This window comes from Epinephelus fuscoguttatus, linkage group LG3 (genome assembly GCF_011397635.1).
Source record: "Epinephelus fuscoguttatus linkage group LG3, E.fuscoguttatus.final_Chr_v1".
In the NCBI taxonomy this organism is placed as follows: Eukaryota; Metazoa; Chordata; class Actinopteri; order Perciformes; family Serranidae; genus Epinephelus; species Epinephelus fuscoguttatus.
The window spans coordinates 5,225,199-5,238,620 of NC_064754.1; the positions used below are offsets into that span (position 1 = coordinate 5,225,199).

Consider the following 13,422-nt stretch of genomic DNA (forward strand, 5'->3'; position numbering starts at 1 on the left):
TTTGGTTCCTGTATATAATTTATTTCAGCATGAACACACATACTGCCGTGTGCCATTACAAACAACACCACATGGGAGTGTGGTTATGTGGCCAACAAGTGTCAGGCTCTGAGGTCATTACAACAACCGGCTTTACAGAGGCGTTCTGCAACACAATAAGGGCACTGCAGGGTGGAGAGAAAATAAGAGCAGGGAGAGAAAGGAGGTGATTTTGTTCGCTGATGGCACAGAGTCACTTTGTGACGTTCTATTAACATTATGATCTTCTACGTAGCTGCACAGGTCTGACAAAGGCAAAACCGACAACATCAGGCACATGCATTTACCTTTAAATGACCTTTCAGTCTGGTCACAAGACAGAGACAATAACCGTTGTGCTCATAATGCCCTTCCTAAAACTTCAGCATAAGAAAAGTCCTGAGATGAAATGATTATTCATAAAATAAAAATGTATTTAATTTCTGAAATTGTAAAATCTGATGGCTGGAAAAAGGAGTCATAATCTTTCTGATTTGTTATGGGCTCAGAGCTGAAGTGAAGTTGGACTCCAGTGCTTCTGCGGGACACATCAGGACCTCTAACAGTGCTTACATCTATTTACATTAACCCACCTGAGTGGCATTTTGTTCAATATTACAGACACATCTTATTCAATCCCCTGATGTGCTATAAACGACTGAGGAAGCGAGCGATCTTTTGTGACCAGAAATGATTTGGATAGCACAAAAACAGGAAGTCTAAAAATGAAGGGACCTGGTTAAAAACACATTTTACACATTTGGGTGTGGAGCTCTGCTGACGGTGAGACCTGACTTTGTGCGTTCAAGTGTCTTCCTAAAATCATTGCACCTCCCAAAGGTTTATACCTTCATGTGAGAACAGTAAAGCATCCCCCCTCTCATTGGTTCAACTGCAAAATCCCTGCTGCAGTTTAACTAATCGGAGGCGAGGATGAGCAGGGGAGGGATACGAGGGCACAGACAAGACGATTACTTCCTGTGGCGTACAGGAGGCAGGAAGTGGGCGGACAGGAGCAGCCTTTACTGGACCTTGGTGACGGTCTCGTGGATGGACTGAGCGACATAGTCGATGTTCTTGGTGGTCAGGCCGCACATGTTGATGCGACCGCTGGCCATCAGGTACACGTGCTTCTCTTTGATCATGTACTCCACCTGTTTGGCTGTAAGACACATGACGACACAGTGACGGTCACACATGGTGTAGAAGAAGAACTGATGCTTTGTTACACTTCACTACACTCAAGATTCTCTGACTAGATTTTTCTGGAATGTTCAACTACATCTGACTTTATTTTGACAGGCAATATGGCCGTTAATATTCCAGAATGTCGCCCATATAAAAGTCAACTAGTTAGTCGACTACATTTAAGCAGCAATAAAACACCTCGATTAAATAACTTGAAAATAAGCTAAATGGAGAAACACCAATTGAACAGTGACTTATGAGAGAAGAAGAGTGGCAGAGGCAAAGGAGGAAAAGGACTCAAGCGTGGTCGAGTGACGCGTACCTCCTGCCTGATCTACGAGGAAACCTGCGCTGTGTTGAAGGTCTTCCTGGAGAACGTGATCCATGACGCTGTCATCTAACTACACTGAGCACGCTAAGAGGAAGGCTGTGATGGATGTGGCATGTGTGAAGGAAACTGTTTCTCTCACATGCCTCCACAGCGAACCAAGAATCCACATACACAGGAAAATCTTGATGTATTAAAGTCAAAGGGTTAAGTTCAAGTTCATTGAGTCAAGTTCAAGTGCACGAATTTGCTCAGGCGCACTACTTGTCCATGAGTAGGGCTGTTAACACTGTTTTTCAATGGTAAGGTTTAAGTGAAAATGCACATGTTTACAAAGTACTGAGCACACGATTGGATAATAAGACGCGTACGCCTGTTCCACCAAAATAACCACCTGTATGCAGGGTTTTCCAACACCATGTGTCACGTTTATGTCACAGACGGACAGGAAAACAGGTTAGTTAATAAGGAAAAAGCAGCATGAGGCCAGTGAAAATGTTACAGTGGTTATTTCTTTTTTATTCCCTTACTTATTCAGTCTCTCTCTTGGTACAGACTAAAGTTTGAATAATGTTTGAGCGCTGTTTAGACGGAGACGAATGGTATTTTGTAGCAGTGCATCATTGCACCAAGCTGGTGAAAGAGGCTAAAATTAGCTTATCCACCCAGGTGTTGTATTTTCAATACCATCAATCAAAGCCAATCGGAGCTGGAGCTGATAAATAGTCATGACTACTGCAGAGTCATTTGTCCTGGTAGTGAATGGTGATTGTAGCCTTTCCCATTAAGTACAAAAGCCAAATGTTAGTGGGTGTTAGTAACACAGGGTGAGTAACTGATATACAAATGATCATTTTTGGGTGAAATATTCCTTTAAAGTGAACCTTGAGTTAGGATAGTTGTCAACATACAATTTGCAAGGTTAAGAATAAACTTTCACACTCAAACTGGGTCTTATTTTCAGCGTTCTTTCACACCGCACTCCCTAAGTGAGATACTGAAATCTTAAAACAAGGTAACATCAATGAGAAGAAATTGGACAGGCAAGAAACATGAGCAGTCAGATGATGGGACAGCTCAAGTTGGGTCTTAGTTTGTAAACAACAGATAAATGTTGGGTCAGTTTGTGCATCTGGCTGCATCCTAACCAGACAGCAGTTGCCACTTGATAAATGTGTTAATACATACGCATGGTAATATTCTACATGAACATGCGTGACTGTGAGTGTTTTATCACCCTGAGGGATTTAGATGGTTAACAACACCTGTTCCCACGGAGCCTGTCAGCCTATGGGTGTGCACTATAAATAAATATAGGTGTGGTTTCAACTTCTCAAACAACTGTCTCTCACAAGTAGAAATTAAAGTTGTCTGTATTATTCTTCTATTTTGTGGCATGGAGTTAGTATGCAGACTTTTTTTCCCATGTACACTGTTTTGATAGCCTTGCACCTGAGTGATGCGTGAATAATTACTCTCCCTTAATATTTTACATGAAGACAGCTGCTGACACAAACTGAGGATTATGCCGTCACTCACGAAACAACCCTGATATCACCAGCTGCATGCTCCTCTATGAGTGTGTGTGTGTGTGTGTGTGTGTTTCCACTCACGGTTGAGGCCGGTGAAGCTGAACATGCCGATTTGCTGGGTGATGTGGTCCCAGGTCCCCGGGGTGCCCAGACCCTGCAGCTTGCTCTTCAACTGATCCCTCATCAGCAGGACGCGGTCTGCCATGGTCTTCACATTACCTTTCCTAGAGGAGGGAGCGGAGAGGAGGGAGAAGAGGGGAAAAAGAAAAAGACACGAGGCAAGAAATGAGAAAAACAGTGGAGTCGACTCCTTAGCTGAGATAAACTGAGTTCACTGCAACTTTCTCAAAGCCCACAACTTGTGAAAGTTTCATGTGCGATTCGCTGAGGGTAGAGCATGTATGACACATTTTTACACAATAAAACGCTTTGCATATCTGTGTTCTAGACATGTAAATTACAGATAGGCAACACTGCACCTGTCAGTGATGCAACAATGCTACACATTCAAATATATGCAGTTAACATGCTAAGTGGCTCAAGCTTAAGCGTCACCAGCAGCTCTGGGACACGCTGACTGTTCAGAGCGTACCATTCAGCGAAGAGCTCGGGGCAGTTGAGGGTCTTGCTGACGATGCGTGCTCCCTGAGACGGCGGGTTGGACCAAGTTGTCCTGACAATCTTCTCCATCTGGGACAGGATGCGGGTCAGGTTCTCGTTGTCCTTGGCAACTATGGTCAGGTTGCCAACTCTCTCATCTGATAACAGAACATACGATAAGAATCGATCATGTTTCTATAAACGATACCCATACTCTGTGTTAGTTTAAACTTATTTTTGGTATGTGATTATTTTAAAATATTAGCCCTTGGGGTATGTTGTGCTTTAAATCACCCCTAAAAAAATCAAGTATCATGTGTACTCACTGTAAAGGCCAAAGTTTTTGGAGAAGGACTGAGCCACAAATAGCTCAAAGCCCTCAGAGACAAAGTAGCGGATGGCCCAGGCATCTTTATCCAGACTGCCGGAGGCGAAACCCTGGTAGGCTGAGTCGAAGAACACAAACAAGTTCCTCCTCTAGAGAGAAAAAGAAGATATGAAAGATGTAAAAGATGAGAAAGCAGCCCAAGAATACAGTTTGAATTAAAAAATCTTAAAGCAGACATCAATAATTTGGCGATTTAGTTTGGGATGTAGATGTAAAAAAAAACCCTGCTGCATCACAACGAGCTTGAAACAGGGACACCATGTGACAGACACCATAATCTGCATATGATTTAAACCCGCAGCAACAACATCATCTTACCTTCATGATCTCTGCAATCTTTTTCCACTCGTCCGGGGTCGGGTCGGTGCCGGTGGGGTTATGCGCACAGGCGTGGAGGACGAAGATGGAATGTTCTGGAGCTTTCTGTTGACAGAGGAAGCTCATATAAAACAACTGCTCTGAAATCATGATTTAAAACAATGTTTAATGTTTGATGATGGTCTAAATGCAGTTTCCAAAGAATGACAGTCAGGAGGGAGACTGAATTCTTGGAGTAGATGTTGCCTGCAAGTGGCTCGTGAGTTGAAAGTGAATAATTATAGTTCCAAGTAGGATCGAAATGTTGTCTTCATTAAACTTGTGCTGCATGGACTAAGTGTGCAGGTGTTACTTTTTTCCTCATGTGCGCTTCACGTGGTTCGTGTCATGAATTAAAAAGGTGCATTATCGGCATCTATATTATAGTTATATGAGTGTTTATGTAGATGTTTAGAGTTGTAAATCTGTAATATGTGACATCACTTTGATGTGAGACGCAAACATGATTAGAAACACGACAAGTCACAGGACCAAGTGACAACAGGGAGATCATTTCAGTGACATGTCACAGTCTAGTCACGCTGCACGTTATCTCAGCAAGTCCAACCCTACTGATTGGCTGGTACTAGCCTGAACCATGACCTCTTTGTCCTCACCCTAACCATCTTAAAAGACACGTCGAGGCTCAGTCAATCACAGCACAGTGGGGCAAGACTTGCCAAGAAAAGCAGTGGGATCCACAACAGCACGTCAGTTGCCTTTGAGTCTGTTTCATCTACTACTTAACCCTTTTGTTCTTGGTTAAAGCCCAAATACAGCCAAACAGCTCAATCTTTGTCGGCTACCATTTTAATTTTGCTTAACAGTGCCTTCTGTCTTCTTTTTCAGCCTGAGCAGCCACCAGAAATTCCATATTATAGTTCCACCATCCTAGTTTTATCTAACGTTAATTTCTTATCAGCTGAACCAGTTTGGGCTCACTCATCTCACCTCCAGATCATCCAGGAGCCCGGCGAGGTCCAGGCCCCTCTTAGCAGCATCCCAGTAGTGGTAGGGCCGGATGTCTTTGAAGCCAGCATCAGCAAACACACTATTGTGGTTCTCTGGAAGGAAGAAGAACATAGAACAGGTGTTCAAAACCTCAACTCACCTATCAAACTGACAGTGACCCTCATTACTAACTTCCCTTCCATCCTTAAAACAGAATCAAGAAAGTTTGTCAATCGCCATGATGAAAAGTTCAAGGAGACTGTAGCGTTAAGGTGCAGCGGCAAAAGTTCAAGGAAATGTTAGGGAATTTAGTGCACTCTTTTTCCATATCACAGTTGTACTCATTACTTGCTTCAAAGCTGTCTACTAACCCCAGGTAGGCGCTGAGACGTAGACGGGTGTGGCAGTGTTGTTGACGCCGTTGTACCAGCGGCGCAGGAACTCTGCCCCGATCCTCAGGGCACCTGTTCCACCCAGAGCCTGGACCCCTCCCACCTGAGAGAGGACACAGCAGGAGGGAAACAGGATGAAACATGAGAAGAATAAAGAGACCAGGTCAAACATATATTAAATTAAAAAACTCAGGGGGCGTCGGTAGCGTAGTGGATAGTGCCCCATGTACAGTGGCATTGTCTTGCTGCAGTGGTCACGGGTTTGAGTCCGGCCTGCGACCCTTTGCTGCGTGTCAGTCCCCACTTTCTCTCTCTGTCTCCCCATTTCACACACTGTCCTATCCATTAAAGGCAAAAGCCCACAAAAAATAATCTTTAAAAAACAAACAAAAAAAAACCTCAGGATTGTAAAGCTGACTTTTTAATAAGGTTGCAAATAACTGTTATTTACATTTATGGGATTTATGAAATAAACTTTTTATCAACAAAATGTCATGTGTGCACATTGAAGGTCTGGAATCTAGTCCAAAAACAACTAAAGGGAGCTGTAGCTCTGTCACGGGCCATGCCTATAGTAGGGAACATAGAGTTTTTACCATCCATGTCTGACAGGGCTTATAAAAGATGGGCGGAGGCTGGTCTGATAATAATAAATCAACTCCTGGATGGGAATGTATTTAAATCTTTTTCACAACTTAGAGACAAGTTTGCCTTGCCTTCAAGTGACCAACATAGATATTTACAAATCAGACATTATGTTACAAAAAATACAGATTGGGAAAATATACGAAAGGAACCTACAAATATAGAAAGCCACTTTATACATCTGTTTGAACACTGTTCCTCAACAAAAAAACAAGTATCTCACATGTACAAAAAACTAAGGCTGGATCTGTCAGACAATACACTACACATCAAGCAACAATGAGAACTGCAATAATAGATGATGACTCTTGGGAAAATGTATGTTCCAGACGCCACAAGGGGGTTGGAAGCCAACTCTGTAAAGAATTTGACTGGAAGGTCAAAATCAGGTTCTTCAGGACACCGTGAACAACTTTTGTCTCCAAAAACAATTCCAGCAACAAATGCTGGAGGAACTGTGGTATGGTCGGTGACCATACTCATATATTTTGGGACTGCCCGAAAATACAAATATTTTGGAAAAATGTCAAAGAAGAACTGGAAAAACATTTGGCAATGGACCTCCCCGTGGACTCTCTGTTATTTTTATTAGATGTGTTTCCTGACCACCTGTTTACCACAAAACAATGTTATATATTACATGTTTTGTTGATGATTGCAAGAAAAATGATTACTATTAATTGGATGAAACCTAACCCTCCCATGATCGCTCAATGGTTACAGAAAGTAAAGCACATCTACATGATGGAATATATGACTGCCCAGTTACAGCTAAAAGTACCTGTTTTTATGAGAAGATGGACCCCAGTTATTGACTATCTATCCTACGACTCTTATGCCTCAAATTTAAATTTTATTTAAATAACTACTGTTATTATTATCATTTGACTTATTTTTATTCATTTATTGATTTTATTTATTGTTTTAAATATCCCTTTTTTGGAGATACAGAACTAGATAAGTGTATATGTGCTCTACCTTTATACAGTGCTATCTCTACGTGACAGATGAGACCCAATCTCAAGGTGATTTCTTGTTTTCTTTTGTGATGATAATTGCCTGTTAATGTGCATTAAAGGCAATGAAGTTACAAAAAAAATGTCATGTCTGAATCCACATCTACAGTGATGTGCCTTGAATAGTACTGTTAACATTTTGCATCTGCGAAAGCCTGTGAAAAAAAAAAAAGAAGACTTATAATGTTTTATACGGACTACAAATATCTAGCAAATAAACAATATTATTGACTATTCTTACACTCCTTGGACGTAAATTATTAGTCAGTGAAGTCAGGATATTATTAAAGGTAGCGTGAAAAAGACCAGCATCACTAATACTAATAATATCACATCTTTATCTAGACCAGGGGTGTTAAACATAAGACTAGGAGGCCAGAACCAGCCCGCGAAAGGGTCCAATCCGGCCCACTAGATGACTTAACACACGGAATATTGATGCACTTGTGAAGACTAAGAGGTGCCAGGCTTCAGGAGAAATTTAAACAGTAAGTAGATACTCAGTGTAAAACACCACCCAGACCAGAAAACAACTCTCTGAAATTAACAATGAATACTATTCAACATTGTGCAAAATATTGTCAACCAGCAGCTTCAGTACAAAAGAATCTGTATCAGACTTATGTCTTAAAATAATCTGGGTGGAACCCTGCTGCTGAGGCACTGACGAAACTTCAGACTGTGAATGGTTTGTATGGCAGAGGATGACCTAACCTGCTTCTTCAAAAGCGTCCACTTTAGTGGGAGTGAAAAATTATGAAAAAAAAAGCACATGTAATGAACATGAGTAGCAGACTGACTGAATGTGGAAAAACTGAGTCATACTGTTGAATGTGGACATATTTGTCTTATGATATCACGGGCTGTTCATTTGTTTGTAAATAGATGAACGTTTTCAGAAGGTCTTCACACACAAAAAAAATGAAGGGGTTGTTATTTATAGGTTATTATGCAATGGTTTTACCGGTCTGGCCAATCAAACTGGGCTGAGTGTGGCCCGTGATCGAGACTAAAAGACAAGCTAAAAACCTGTTTTAAAAGAAAAATTGTTTTGTTTGCTTGTTCGTCATGTTATCTAGAGTCAGATGAAAACACTGACAAACATTTTCATTTCAACTAGGCTAAACTCCAGGGTAGATACCAACATCTTTTCATCTGGTTAAGAAGATAAACAAGAACATTTCCACACACTGTGCTGTCCACATACAGCCTCATGTCAACAGTCTCTTCTGAACAAAATGTTAACCAGGTTATGCTCAATTTTAAAATAACTGCACCAGACCCAGTGTGCAGAGCGACAGTTTTCAGCGTGTGCGTCTCACCCTGTTCTCCTTGATGGCAGAGCTGTCCTCTCCCAGCGCGACCTTGGAGGAGGCGGAGCGGAACTCAGGCAGGCCGAGGATGGGCAGGTACTCGTGGTTCAGGCTGTTGTCCTCCACGATCAGCCGCTCCACCTTCTTCACCACCGGCAGCACCCAGGGCTGGCAGTCATCAGTACGGTAAGCTGGAGGAGACACAAAGCAACACAGCACTTAATCACCGGGCCCCAAAGCCTTCTGGTTAGTCACAGTTGGATTTCTTGAAGCAATGATGTATTTCAATGTGTTTTATTTCAAAGTATGCAGCCTAAATGTAGTAACAGCAATAACCTTCAACATGAGATAAAAGCTAAAGAGACACAGAGGAAAGGTGAGTGATTCATTGTCATGTCACATACCCTTTGAGGGTCACCATTAATATCCAGAATAGTGTGTGTGTCTGTTGCACATATTTGACTCCTGAAGAACTCAAGCTCCCTCAGATTGTATGGCAGCCTGTGCAGAGCTGTATCAAATATCAGGCCTTCACCGCAGCTGTAGACTCACGACACAAGGTCAAACAAGTAGCTTGTTGGTTTTGGATCGGTGGCGAGTTCAGGGTCAAAACTGCACCTGACCACAGCTCATGGCAGTGAGTTTAAAATGTGGACAGGGTGGCAAAGAGGACAGAAACAGTGATGTATCTGTATGTGTGTCAGCTGCTGCTCCCATTGATTTCTTCTCAGTCCCACACAAACAAGTATCTGAATCAATAAGAGTGCACTGCTACTCATGTGTCCTATTAAAGATAAAACCATAGCTAATGGTTTGATTGCACGGGTGAAGCTTTCGCCGTTGCCAATAATTTACAGGCCAAACTGGTTTTGTGCACACAGATATGTTTTGGCAACGAGGTGCAATAGTGCATCGTAGCCCGAGACCATGCAAGGGGCAGCAACTTCAGGTTTTTCATGTTTGAATATTTACCAATATAGTATTGATATAACTGATTATGTTTCCTGTAATGTTGAGATGCAGCTGTATTTTCTTGAACTTAAATGCTTCAGTTTCTGTAAAGTTCACTGGGGGTCATTAAACTGTAAAAGAAGAACTCTGCTGACTGTATGGGAATGATGACATCACACACGCAACTTAATATAATTGTGGTGCTTTGTGTAAAACCAGTACAGATGCATAGATTGGAGACATACTACCAACAAACTCATACAATAATTAACTGATACAAGTCACTCCAAAGTCATACTAAACTTATGCTATGCTAACAGACACTTTAAGGGTTCCAACAAGTCATGATTTGAGCTTTTCCGTTCTAGAAGTGAGGTTATCTTTTGGCTTAATCTACAAAAGGTAATAACTACCTCACTACCCAGACCTTACAGGAACAAATATCCATGTGGTATTAAAGGTTCAGTGTGCAGGATTTAGGGGGAGTCTACCATGTTGCACCGCCATGTTTCTACAGTAGCCCAGAATGGACGAACTAAACACTGGCTCTAGATGCAGCCATTCACATTTTCACATCAGCCATTTTAGTTAGTAGCTCCTCGGCAACGAGCAGTGTCAGAAAAACACTGATTTTTTAACATTAAACTGCTTTATTCTGTGTTTTTACGGTTTAAATCACCAGGTCCTTTTGTTTTGGAGAGAAAGACACCTCTGCAAATAATCTAGCTCCCGGTAAAAACCTCCTGAACATCTGGATGTTAAGTTAACAGAGAATAAAAGGTGTGCACACATTGGCAGGTGCTGAGCTAGCAGCCCGTCTCCGATACACCAAACACCATCAGTGAAACTCTGATTTGTAAAGTCAAGCAGCTTTATTCAGTGTTTGTATCAGTTTAAAACACCAGGTCTGTTTTGGAGAGGAGGCGACCTAGCACATAATTCAGCTCACAGTAAAAACCTCCTGAACATCTGGATCAGAAATAAGTGAGCACACATTAGCAGGTGCAGGGACAGCAGCCCATCTGTGATGTGTCAACGAGCGTCTGAGAAACGTGCATCTTTTTTATTCATTATGTATAATGGTTTTAATCAGCTGGCTCTCCCAGGAGGAGCTGGGGAGAGGGATGTCTGGGGTGCTTTGCTTGGCCTGCTGCCCCCGCGACCCGGCTAGGGACGCTGCGATCCGGATCGCGGATCGAAAATATGCTGGATGGGATCGGATCGCACTGCAGGGGAAAAGTGCGATACTAGCACTCCATTCCAAGTTTTGTCATGAGCCCTGGACTTTGAACAGTTGGACGACCTATATTCTGTGGGTGGTGAACTTTGGTCCCTGCAGTTCTATGTTTCACACACAGCAGCAGCACCACGCTGCCACTGGCAGTGGAGATAAGTGACTTTGGAAGTTATGACTATTTTATTTATGTAACTGATGTCAAACAAAGCCTTCTTTTAAATTTGTTTGATTTTTTTATATTGGCGTTTTCTAATTTGTCTCAGAGTCACTACAGAGATGTTATTTTATTTAATGCTACTGCCTATTTTATGTTAAAAATTTAAATATCTAATAAATGGCTCAAGTTTTGTCATAATAACCTACTGTTGTGGACTATTCATCTCGGGAAGTATGTTATTCTCATTTTGAGTAATAGCACTTGATCAAGCCTTTTCTATTATTCCACATTACAAAATAAGTACTAAAAAGAGTGAACCTATTGGTCAGAACAGAGAGATAGAAATATGCGCTGGTATCGGATCGGCCGTAGGGCTGTGGTATCGGTATCAGATTGAAAGCGAAAAAGTTGGATCGCAGCATTCCTAGACCCGGCCCTGGATAAGCGGATGAAAATGGATGGATGGAATCATCTGGTCTGTTTGTTTTGGGGGATAATTCGACTGCGGGTAAAAACCTCCTGAGCAAGAAACACTGACAGAATTCTGACTCTGAGACATTTCAGCTGGTTGCAACCTGCAATCCCCATCGCTGAATGCTACTAAATCCCCAGAAAAAACGTGCACACTGGACCTTTAAACCGCACTAAGCTAAACTATCTATAATCTTGTTGTTTTTGAGGTACTCAAAGGCTCTGGTGTTACAAATACAGCGTGCTGCACTGAGTTGCAGTTGTGCAGCTCCAGCCTTCACAAGGTAACCAAATAAGCTGTCATGCCTTACAACAATAATAACAGTTGTTTCTCAAGTATCCTGCAAAGGCCCTAACTAAAGATGACATCATCCCTGGCACCTGTCACAATGCAACAAGTACACAGTGATGTGACAGCTTCAAAACTAGCAGGACGAGCAAGATGAGATGATCAAAATGAAGCTGCTTTGAAATTACCAGACCACTGAGTTAAAGTTTTCAGGCTGGTTATCAATAAAGACAACACACATCACCTGTAAGATATGTATCACCAAGGACACAGGTGACACAGGGAAACAAGCAATACACCTGCTGTATATTTCGCACCGTGGCTCCAGTCTCGTGCTTTTGGTGTAAACGTCAGCTCTGCTTCCTTATTCATACTGGGCTGAGAGCTGTCAACATGAAGCTAATTTATGCTCCGGCTCGTTAGCCTCGTTGCTAGCTTGTAGCGAAGGTCAAATCAAAGACCTGCTAATATTTTATAGCATTGCACCCCCAGCACCGCACCGAGGGGACGTTTAAAGCTACACAGCTAAATGAAGCTAACAAACACAGCCGGTGGCGGCAGCGTTTAGTGGGCTGACTCACTTCCAGCAAGCTAGCTTAGCGTTAGCATTAGCATTAGCAGCAGTAGCTCAACTTACCTCCAACTCCCAGATTCACCTTCTGCGGGTGGCTGTCCTCCCTGAAGTCAGCGGTCAGTTTGAAGACCGCCACCGGAGGAGCCTGCGGGACATCGCTGAATATGGACATGGCTCGGGGCTAGGCAGGTGATCCCGGTGCAGAAGGAGGAGACGGGGAGAGGGTGCTTCCACTGACGGGTAGAGAAGAGAGAGATGGGCCGGGTTCACCTTCACCCTGCTGTCAGGACAGACGAATATAGGCGTCAATCCGACAGCCAATAGGAAGGCGCGTAACACTGACGTTACCCTGAGATAGCCAATGAGAGCACAGCTGTGGAAATTAATTAATTATTTATTAATTTTTGGTTTTTTTTGTTTAATTGATTGAAAATAAATTCAGATTCAATCATTCTTTGTATTTTTTTTAAATTTAAATATATTATGTATTTTTTTTACTTTTAAAGTTAAAAATATACAGTACAGGCCAAAAGTTTGGACACACCTTCTCATTCAATGCGTTTTCTTTATTTTCATGACTATTTACATTGTAGATTCTCACTGAAGGCATCAAAACTATGAATGAACACATGTGGAGTTATGTACTTAACAAAAAAAGGTGAAATAACTGAAAACATGTTTTATATTCTAGTTTCTTCAAAATAGCCACCCTTTGCTCTGATTACTGCTTTGCACACTCTTGGCATTCTCTCCATGAGCTTCAAGAGGTAGTCACCTGAAATGGTTTTCCAACAGTCTTGAAGGAGTTCCCAGAGGTGTTTAGCACTTGTTGGCCCCTTTGCCTTCACTCTGCGGTCCAGCTCACCCCAAACCATCTCCATTGGGTTCAGGTCCGGTGACTGTGGAGGCCAGGTCATCTGCCGCAGCACTCCATCACTCTCCTTCTTGGTCAAATAGCCCTTACACAGCCTGGAGGTGTGTTTGGGGTCATTGTCCTGTTGAAAAATAAATGATC

At 42.3% G+C, this 13,422-nt stretch overlaps 1 protein-coding gene across 1 annotated transcript; it reads right to left on the reverse strand.

Moving 5' to 3' along the window:
- Positions 1-12,700, reverse strand: LOC125885351 (aspartate aminotransferase, cytoplasmic-like). Its single transcript, XM_049570840.1, has 9 exons — positions 12,471-12,700; positions 8,738-8,919; positions 5,734-5,857; positions 5,363-5,475; positions 4,373-4,477; positions 3,993-4,143; positions 3,659-3,824; positions 3,148-3,290; positions 1-1,180 (listed from the first exon to the last, which is right to left on the reverse strand). The coding sequence occupies exons 1-9, from the start codon at positions 12,577-12,579 to the stop codon at positions 1,041-1,043; spliced, it is 1,233 nt and encodes a 410-aa protein (XP_049426797.1). The 5' UTR covers positions 12,580-12,700; the 3' UTR covers positions 1-1,040.
- Between the last annotated feature and the right edge of the window lie 722 nt (positions 12,701-13,422).